This window comes from Rhopalosiphum maidis, chromosome 2 (genome assembly GCF_003676215.2).
Source record: "Rhopalosiphum maidis isolate BTI-1 chromosome 2, ASM367621v3, whole genome shotgun sequence".
NCBI classification, from domain to species: domain Eukaryota; kingdom Metazoa; phylum Arthropoda; class Insecta; order Hemiptera; family Aphididae; genus Rhopalosiphum; species Rhopalosiphum maidis.
The window spans coordinates 60,526,229-60,537,133 of NC_040878.1; the positions used below are offsets into that span (position 1 = coordinate 60,526,229).

General features: G+C 26.3%; 1 protein-coding gene across 1 annotated transcript; it reads right to left on the minus strand.

Annotated features, from left to right (window-relative positions):
• Positions 1-2,353: 2,353 nt before the first annotated feature.
• Positions 2,354-6,962, minus strand: LOC113554257. The gene is made up of 9 exons (XM_026958014.1): positions 6,915-6,962; positions 6,405-6,513; positions 6,206-6,238; positions 4,209-4,292; positions 3,968-4,051; positions 3,756-3,824; positions 2,821-2,901; positions 2,616-2,753; positions 2,354-2,543 (listed from the first exon to the last, which is right to left on the minus strand). The coding sequence occupies exons 2-9, from the start codon at positions 6,468-6,470 to the stop codon at positions 2,469-2,471; spliced, it is 630 nt and encodes a 209-aa protein (XP_026813815.1). The 5' UTR covers positions 6,471-6,513; positions 6,915-6,962; the 3' UTR covers positions 2,354-2,468.
• Between the last annotated feature and the right edge of the window lie 3,943 nt (positions 6,963-10,905).

The window sequence follows — 10,905 nt, forward strand, 5'->3', positions numbered from 1 at the left end:
CGTGTCTGTCTTATGGGAAAACAGATTTACGATTTTATTTCATTGATTATCGTGATATTAAAAATTTTAAAATGTTTATAAAGTCTCAAGAATTTATAAAAAGGTGTAATCTCTCGGAGTAGTATGCCATGAGGGGCGCTGCACACGAATTGTTTCCCAAAATTCCTTTCCACGCGAATTGCATCCTGGCGATATTTAATGACTAAACGAATTGTGTCCCAACAAAAAAACACTAAAAACATTATTTCCTTTTCATTTTATTCAGATGTAATACTGTCAATAGCAAATTATGACTATCGGTAGGTTAAAAATATTGATTTTTTGATTTTTGTAGTTTTTATGCAATTATTAGAAGTAAGTAAAATGAAAATTTGTAGGTTTAATTTATAGGAGCGTAATATAATAATTAAAATAAAAAGTTGTAAATATAAATTTAAAAAATTAAAAATCTAGTAAAAACTTGAGTGGAAAACCTAACCTTTTTTTTTGTATTCTTGACTCAAACCAACCGTTTGAATTTTCCTCCGCCAACTTTGATCTAAATGAAATCTGCATCCTTTCGTTTAAACTAATGGTTATGCGATTAATAATGACGAGTGAATTGCTTTTTTAAAATCGGCAAAGAGGTATTATCTTTTATTTAATTCAGACTTGAATGTGTGTAAGATGAATGCTTTAGTATAAGTATCTATATTGTGACTAGGAAGTAAAAAAAAATAGCAGTGGTAAATAATAATTATTTTTCAAGCCATAAATTGTAAAAAATTGTGTAAAAAATTTTAGGCAACTTTTAAAAGTTCCATCCAAAAATTTTGAATCAACTTCACTTAGAAATTTAAATAAACGGATGTAATTTATATAGTCGTTTAGAACAGTGGTGTTCAAACTATAGGGCGCGTTAGCTTTAAGATTAGGTCGCGATAAGTTTATTGCTTAAAATTAAAAAAATTCATATTTAAATATATTAATATATTATGTATGCTAGATTTGACACAAATAAATTATTTCATATGACATTGGATAACATAATTTTCGTACAAATCATACTATTTTATATTTGTAGAAGATAAGAATAGTACTTAAAAAAAATGTATAGTAAGAAAATTAGGTAGCGAGTCAAAAACTTTGAATTTTCTTTCACCAACTTTGATCTCGTAGCTGTTTTGTAAGGAGGTTGTGATTTTTCGGTATTTATAAAAAATATATTTTGTACAAATATAATGAACATTATGTCACCCATAAGGCCATAGCTATAAGTCCATTAAGACTTAATCTTGTAATAATAATTAAATCTCAAATCACATACTTTCCATATTTAAACTTTAAATGCAAAGAACTTATTTTTAAATTGTTTACTACATTAAAAAATAATATTCACAGACAGCGACCAATTTTAAATAATTCATTGAATGAACACTGCACTTTATGAATTCTAAAAATATTGTCGGACATTGGTTTCAAATCGGCATAATTAATATTAACATTAAGATTTAACTAGCAATTACTATAAAAACATATAATCATGATAACATGTTTAAAGTACTATTATAGTGTTATATATTATAAAAGCAGTGATTTACGAAAAGAATACAAATAAATTTCTTTCTTTGACATTCATATTATATTATAATGGACACCAATTTATTGTAATTTAGGTATTTCCTATAACGTCAGTATTTCATAGGTTTTGTCGTATCGACCCCGTACGATTTCGCGATAGAAACAAATAGTGTTATATCGATAATGTTCTAAATGTATTTTAATTCATCTAAGCTCTTTCAACAATAACTTTACTATATCAAAAATTACCAAAATAAATTATTCACTTTTCTAATAAATTTTAATTTATATGCAGCAATAACGAAATATGCAAAAAGGTTAAATACAAGAACTTAGTGTTAAAAATATATTTTTAGATTACTCAAATTTTTCTGTAAACTTATAATATAAAAACTAAAAGTAGGTATAATCACTAATCAGCAATACTTACTAGTTATCGGTTAAATACAATATAATACGTAATCAATATCATTGGAATTATGTAATGATAATAAATGAATTATAGTATGATAGATGCAATGTTTTTATCAACAATTATTTAAAATCCAACTATAACTAGTTTTACCATAATAATAACCAATTACTAATAGAAATTATTTTATTACTGCATTTTTAACCTATTTCAATTTTAATACCTAATTTTTATTAAAGTTGTATTTAATATTTTACAAATTAATGAATGAGCATTCTAAAATTTAAAATATTTCCCTATACATATATGTAATTTAACATATGATAATATGTAAATATTTAATATTTAATTATTATTATTTATTATTCTGATTTTGCTCACTACAGTATTATTATAAAATACAAGGAATTATAAATTTCAAAATTAAAACATATTTATAATTTTAAAATTATTTTATGCATTATTCTCATCTCCACATTGATCCATATAAGATTTTTCATTGTGACCAATTTGATGGTGGAGAATATTTGTTGCTATCTTTATTTTGACGATTATTTTTGCAGCATATATCCTAAGAAATAAATAAGCTTATGATTTCCTCCCATAGTAAAAAAATCATAGAAATATTATTTTAATTGCTTACCTCGCCATCTTTTTTATTCCAGTATGCAAATCTGCCTTTAGCACGTCGTATTATTAGTTTATCTTCTTCCGTATTTGGTTTAAATGTCTTAACAATAGTTTTAAAATTTGAATGCTTTGGGCACCACCATTCAGTACACTAAAAATATAAACATTTATTTAAACCTTTTTTGAGTAAATTTAGTAAACAATTATTTTGTTCTTACGTGTTGTTCTTTATCCACCGAGATAGGTGACAAATTAAGACGATTATAAATGTTTGAAGTTTCAAATTTAGTACAAAGCCCCTAAAAATATTTTTTTTTTATTGTTATTTTAATCAATAATTAAGTTAATTAATTCTTTAAAATTTTAAAATTTAAAAGAAATACTGTATTTTACAAGGACAAAATTGGACAAAAAAAATTAATAATTCTCAAATCATTCAAATTTGGTAAACTAACTCAAAAACAAATATACTAGTCTGTTAATAGGATGTATTATTGTGGTTAAAAAGACTAAACCAGTAGTTCTTAACCTGTGGTTCACAGCCGTAGCAGCAGCTTTAACATATAACATACATAAATATGTGACATGAGTTTATTACAATATTATTGGATTAATATTTTATTTGTTTCATATATAATATATTTTATTATATAAGTCATTATAAGAGATAATCTTATCTAATTTATTTAGGTATATACATATATGTTACTTTCCATAGTCTCGTACAGAACAAAAAATATTTTTTATAGTAATAGTAATAAAAAAAATATCACTATAATTGTGTTAACCTTGAAGTAATTACGTCAAAAACTAAAATCAGGAACTTCAAACTATTTTTTTTTAGAGAACGAGGGGTGGGCGATCGCTCCGTTTGCGCCACTGCATTCCTTGGTACAAATATATTCATACTTAAAATGTCAAAGATAATATGAAAATAGATTTCAGGTACAAAATAATAAAAAAAATGTATTCAGAGTATTTTATATCAAACCAAGATATAAAAAAAGGTAAACTTCAAATTGCTTAAACTTACAATTATTAGACACAACAAATTATAATTGTATAATAATTGATCTTAATGAAAAAAATTGAAATAATTTTTGAATAAAATTAAATGCATATATCCAAGCAATATAATATGTTAAGTACTAACATTTTTCATTTTCAATTGACGAATTTCTTCTGCATATTCCTCATTTTTAGAGACCAGATCATGGTTATCCTAAATAAATTTAAAAATACTCATATATATATATTAAGTTTTTTCTACAGTTCTATAAAATGTGTTAAATATGGATTTGTTCAATCAAAATATCGATATTTTATAATCTTCAAATATATTATAAAAAAAAGAGGTTAACTGACTTTGTTTAGCTGCTGAACTTCGTCTTCGTATTCATTTTTTTCATGGGTGAGAACCGATGTTAAATCAACAAGAACACAATTTTTCTAAACAAGTTAAAAATTATGTACGTAAAGTTTTAACATAGTTATGGCCTTATTAAGAAATATGTTATCATGTGGAATCGTTAAACATAAAAATGTATGAACAATTTTAAATTATTATCTTATAATAATATAATTTAAAAAAAAATTGATGACTTACGTTTTTTAGATCTTCAATTTCGTCTTTACATGCTTCATTTTCTGAGGTGAGAACCGATGTTAAATCAACAAGAGTACGATTTTTCTAAATAAGTTAAAAATGCTTGCCAAGTCAGAGATGGGCATGTAAACTTTCTTGATTTTCAATTTTAGATATTTATTAATTGTATGCAATATGTATAATATATAATGTATTTTATTTTCATTTTCATTTAGTGAGATAGATTTCTGAAACCGGAAAGTAGATTTTGTTGTTTGGGGTCATTTTAGATTCACATTGGCTAGGAGAAGTACAGTGAAGATTTTCAGAACTTTATCTTTTATTTTTTATAGCTAATTCATTACAGAACTTCAAAAAAAATTTAAACACATTTTATTGAGCGTTTTTTTTATGTTTTTCAGCTTATAGCTTTAGTGAGTTAACGATTAAAGATAAAGTTCTGAAAATCTTCACAGCACTTCTCCTAGACAATGTGAATCTAACAAGAACCCAAATAACAAAATCCGTTCTCCAGTTTCAGTAATCTACCAGACTAAATGAAAATCTAGTAAAAAATAACTATTTTTTTAACTGTCAAAAATTAAATAATTTTTTTTTAAAATTTTTAATCTCACATTTTGTATCTATTTGATATCAACCAACTTTTTAGCTATAATAGTTTTGGAGAAACGTTAAAAAATATAAATTTTGGGACTGTAAATGCTGCGTTTTTGTGGATTCAAAACGTTATACCGCTTGGGTGTGATATCGGATCTCTCTCATTAATATTTTATATTAAAGCTAGCTTAATTATCCATCTACTCTTTACAACTGAGTTACATTTTTATCATTTTCCTATTTAAGAAAAATTCTTAAAGTTTTAAAAATTCAGACTTTTTTCATTTAAATTACCATACTTGATTAAAAATCAAGAAAGTAAAAAGGTGGGCAAGTTAATATCGCTCTGCTACATAGTAGAGATGGAGAATAGGTAACTATAATGGATGTGTTAAATTTGAATGCAATGACAGGTATCATTGTATACGAAAAACGATTCTAAACAGAGATAATTTGTCAGCCTAGGATAATTAGCAGTATATATCATATTATTACCTATATTTAAATTCCAATACATCATTTATTTTACTTGATTTCGTAAATAAATAAATTGCGTATGCTCATAAAATTTTTCCTATATTGACGCTGGAGTTTTTTTTTACAGTTATTTGAAAAAAAGTTATGGAGAACTTTGTGTTGGGTATTTAACCTTAGATATAAATTACAAACATTTTATGAATTTTCAACTTCAAAAGCCCTTGCAAATGTTCTCGATTTTGACATATTTTGTAAACATTTGAACTTTTAATGCTTATAAACAAAAATTGTGACTAACGATTTTTAATTTTTTTTTTTTACTTCTATAAGAACAACTTATAATAAAACCTTGTATTAAATTTTAAAAAATTTTTGGTGTGCCAAATTTTTTTATTTCAATTTCTATAAATAGCTTAAAAAAAATAAAAATATTTTGAAATTTTAATCGTAAATAGATAACGCTAATATAATCATTTGGTGAAAATTTCAAGTATTTACAATAGTTCGTTTTCGAGTTTGTTTCGAAAATTGATTATGCATAAAAATTCCCGTTTTACCGTCAGTTTTTTAGGGTTTTTCCTAACGCTTTTGAAAACTACTGGAAATTTTTTACTTTTGACCCCTTAAAGTACCAACTAGATGAATTTTACTTTTCAAAGATGGGCTAAAATCAAAAATCAAAACATTATTTCTACTCCAAAACGTGATAACAGACACAAAAATAAAAAAAAAACATACATCATTGGTAAAATCGATACATTCCTTACTTCGTTCAGAATTTAAAATATGTACGTGAAGTTTTAGCATATAGTTATGGCCTTATTATGAAATATATTATCATGTGGAATCGTTAAACATAAAAATTTATGAAAAATGTTAAATTATTAGATAAAATATAATTTAACAAAAATTTGTTGACTTACGTTTTTTAGGTCTTCAATTTCGTCATTACATGCCTTATTTTCAGAGGTGAGGACCAATGTTAAATTAACAAGATCACAATTTTTCCAAATAAATTAAAAATATAAATATATTAATACACATTTTTTATCTATTATAAAATATGTTATTGTGGGATTGTTTTTTAAAAAATATCAAAGAGGTTATCAAATGTTTATTTACTTGTTTTATCTCTTGAATTTCATTCATTAATGCTTGAATTTTTTGTTTATAAGTTGCTGAAAACATTTTATTGCTATATTTGATCGATACAATCAAATCTGATGGATACCTTGAAAGTGAAAAGTAAATAGTAAAAAATAAATATTAAATTATTCTAAATGCACAACAGATATTGATTAAGTATATTACATCAAAATTTAATTTATTTTTTAATACAAGTATAAATGCATAATATATTAAAAATTTTAAAGTTATAAAATGTTTATAATTCGTTTTAAATTTAAATATTAAAAAAATCACTTTTAACAAAACTAATATTAAAATTAACGTAGTTAAACGTGAATTGCTGGATTCCAATTGCCATGCAATTTAAAATAAAACGATGAAAACAAAATGAATAAATATAATAAGAAAAAATAATATAGTATGTCTAATTATTATAATATTATGATTTTTATAATCATTGCAATTTCATAGTAACTTATTAAATTGATAGCAGAAATCACTTACTCACTCGACGCAGTGCCAGCAAATAAATCGAATGACGAATAATCGAAATAGTCGAATGTCACGATCGAAAAAATTATCGTAATGACTTTTTAGTCGGTTCTCTGCTAGTAATATATTTTTTAGAGGTGGGTGTTCATGTAAACGAGTCGTCCACTTGTATAAAGGTATAGAAAAATAGTATGATTAAAAAAATTTCACGATATCCGGCTTACGCATTGTGTACCTGATTAGTGCGTATGTAACGTACATATTGTCAATATCGTTTTATCATATTGCCATTTTTCCATATTCCGTAGTATCGGAAAACAGAATGCCGAATGCAATAATACATAGCTTATGATTTAAAGAGTAATTTAGAAGCATAATAAAGATGCGATTAATTACCATCAATCAGTTAGCATTAATTATTGTTCGACAGACGTATTCAAGCGGGGATGTCAAGAGTGGCATAGTTACTTCTAAAATTTTAAAATGGAACCTGTTGTATATTATTAATATGAGTAATAACACAAACGCGTATTTTATAGTCCTTTATTGATAACTCTCTAAATCGTAATGTCTGTGTATGGTCTACTCACCGGGTACCGATGGACAGTCCCCACAAATGATTTAATATATAATATATGATATTTGTAATTATTATTAGTATAAACACAACGTGTGATATACCACATACATAAATGTTAAGTAATAAGTATGCAAAATGCAACAGAACCAAAGATATCGTTTGCCCCCTTCCTCTATTGTAAGCTCTAATTTATTGTATATTTAGCTGAATTTTACCATGTACCATTTTGAAATACATTATACCACATATATTTAATTTAACTAATTTTATGTGTGTGCTAAATAATTATTCATATATTTGTTTAAATTATTTAATGTACGTTTGTAATTTGCATATAATTTTTTTTTCTTCGAAAATACATTGTTTGTTATCAGAACGTTGTTTTGTTCTAAACTTTGTTTTTTCTGTAAATAATTTTTATACAACACAATGTGTTGTCTCGTATTTATTAACTTTTATACAGAGTGATTCTTTTATCATTACACACTCATTATTTCAAAAAGCGTTGACTTTTTTTCAAAATTTTTAGTTTTATGCTTTTCTAAAACTATATAACATTTTTATTTTTATCATTCTTATATTTAATGGTGAAATCATTGTAAACTTTTGATTTTCAAATGGTAACCTATGTTTAAAATTTCATAAAATAGTAGGGTTATTTTTAGTCATGAATTTTAACGTTTAAATTATTATTTTTCGTTAATTCGTTAGTGAAATATAGCTTTTCAAAGTCGATTGGTTTATTTAATACAAGAGTTGATGTGGCGAAGCCCCCACCTTCTCCCCATCTATCTTAAAATATAAATATCACAAAAATATCAACATCTATTTTAAATTATAGTATAAAATAGTTGTTAGTATGTTATTCAAAATTCATTTTTCTTTTATTTACGGTTGTAAATTGTTGTAAAATTTGCTTAGGATCAATTTTTTCTTTTTCAATTTTTAGTAAGAATAAATTATTGAAACGAACTTGATCTATTATAGATCTCAAGTAGTATTTATTCGCCTCATGGCAGACAATGCACTCTCAGATGGTGCAGAGGAAATTGACAGTATACCTGTTGGCAACTTGAACCATCTTATACAAGTTTGGAAAAATGTTTTGAATTAATGTTATTATATGAGATTAAAATGTAGCTGAGCGATGTCAAAAATATTTGTTATTGCGTTGATATAAACGATATAGTAATTGCACATTGAATTCAAAAATGAATAAAATATTTTTTTTATTATTGAAGGGGAAGAGGATACTGTTTGATAAATGACTTATTACTCAGTAAAAATTACATTTTTTTTTTTAAATAGCCAAAATATTATTTTTCTGTGTCCGTTTTTAGTAAATAATAATGAGTCGTTCAAACTTCAAATAGTTTGTATAAGTTGAAAGCACACTTAAAATTTTTATCTATACATTATAATATGAATTCTGAAAAGTACTTACTATATAAATATGTTCACTTGTCTTATAATTCCACAAAAATGTAATTACTGATATGTAGTTACATGTATATGTCGTAACCACCTCGTGAAATCTATCTTTTCACATTTTATGAAATATAAAAATATTTCACGAAAATTTAATTTTAGTATTACTATATGTTTAAGGACAATAGTTTTAGATTCTAAGCGGTATTGATTTTACGCAATAATGTTTTTTTTCTAATTAAGGGAAAATAACAAATTTAAAAAAAACGAGAATTCTTATGCAAAACCAGTTTTTGACAAGATCGATTTCCCGTTTTGTTGTAATTCAAAAACGAATAACTACACACAATTGTTTTAACCAAATTTTAGATCCTCGGTGGGATGATGTATGTATTAATTTTACAATAATGTGCCATGTGCCCATGTGTCATTGGTTTTTTGCTGTGTATACGATAAAGATAGACAAAAAATGCTTGATTTTCAACTTTGAGTTTTAGGTTTTGATTAAAAAATTGGATTTAATTTCTAATATGTTGCGACCTGTGCTGTAGTGCTAAACAAACAACGCGCTCAATATTTAATTAATTAACGCTATTAATCTATTGTCGTTTTAGATGTCATTTTTATATAATTAAAAACAACCACTTTTTTACTTTACTTTATATTATTACTTTCCACGAATTCGCTCTGGGGTTCAAATGTTTTACATTTTCCAGACCTAAATTAATTATTTTCATTAATAGTTTAATTGCCCAGTTACACAACATACCGACTGGTGTCTTCTCATCTGCGGTCCGTCGCCAACGGACGATAGTTATTAATCTAATCACCTCCTATCCACCAGAATGCTATCGTCTACGAACAAAAATAATACTAATGCTACGCCACAGAAAAACAAACACGCGATTTCAAAACTCGATTTAATTACAAATACAAATGAGATCAACCAAAAGACTTCATCGTCCAATTTCGCGTCATCAAGTAATTGGACGACTCGAAAAAAAAGAAATCACTCAAACTCCTCTTACTCCAATTCTGAACCACTAACATCCCCGTAAAAACACACACATAAAAATAAAAATAAATTATTTATCATAAAGAACCGCTATGAAGTACTCAGTCAAACGGAAAAACCATCTATAACACCCACGGAAGAAGTGCCAAGCGCAGAATTTGAACCAGATCCCTTCCTCCTATTTTTATTAAAGATGCACATAATTTCCCAGGTCTGTGTACAGAGCTAATTGCTCTGATAGGCGAAGAAAACTTTCACTGTAAATCAACGACAGACCGACTTAAACTTCAGACAGCTAATCCTGAGTCGTACAGAAAATTAGTAGACTTTCTTAGGGAAGAAAAGGCCGAATTTCACACATACCAGCTAAAAGAGGACAAATCAATACATGTAGTAATTCGTAATCTACATCCATCTACCCCAACTGATCAACTAAAAACCGAATAAGAAACGCGTTTATTCAAGGTCAGACAAGTTACCCAAGTTCTTCATAGACTCAATAAAAACCAACTACCTCCATTTTTCGTCGACTTAGAACCTACAATTCACTTACATAAAATCTTCAACCTTACTTCCATCCTACACACCAAAATCAAAGTTGAAGAACCATATAATAAAATTAAAGCATCTCTCAGTGTGCAAACTGCCAAGACTACGGTCACACCAAAGCATACTGTGGATACTCGTCACGCTGCGTACGTTGTGGCAATGATCATCCTTCATTTTCGAGTCAAAAAACCCGGGACGAACCTCCACGCTGTGCTCTCTGCCAAGAAAACCATCCTGCGAACTATAAAGGCTGCTCAGTGTATAAAGATCTACAGTACCGTAAGAAATCCATCTCAAATATAAATAACAAAATTATTTTTCATTAATTAGTTAATTAATTTCATTATTAGTCATCCATCAGAACACGCTAACACCGTCCCACTTACAGCTCCACCCCTAACTTATGCTAAGGTAGTTTTTTGTATTTTATG

Bases quoted from the DNA above. Each gene is read 5' to 3' on its own strand.
- LOC113554257 (XM_026958014.1), bottom strand. From the start codon at position 6,470: ATGTTTTCAGCAACTTATAAACAAAAAATTCAAGCATTAATGAATGAA. The intron at 4,293-6,205 runs GTAAGTCAACAA...TAACTTATTTAG, and splicing joins AAATTGAAGACCTAAAAAAC to AAAAATCGTACTCTTGTTGA. The intron at 2,902-3,755 runs GTTAGTACTTAA...AAATATTTTTAG, and splicing joins GTCAATTGAAAATGAAAAAT to GGGCTTTGTACTAAATTTGA.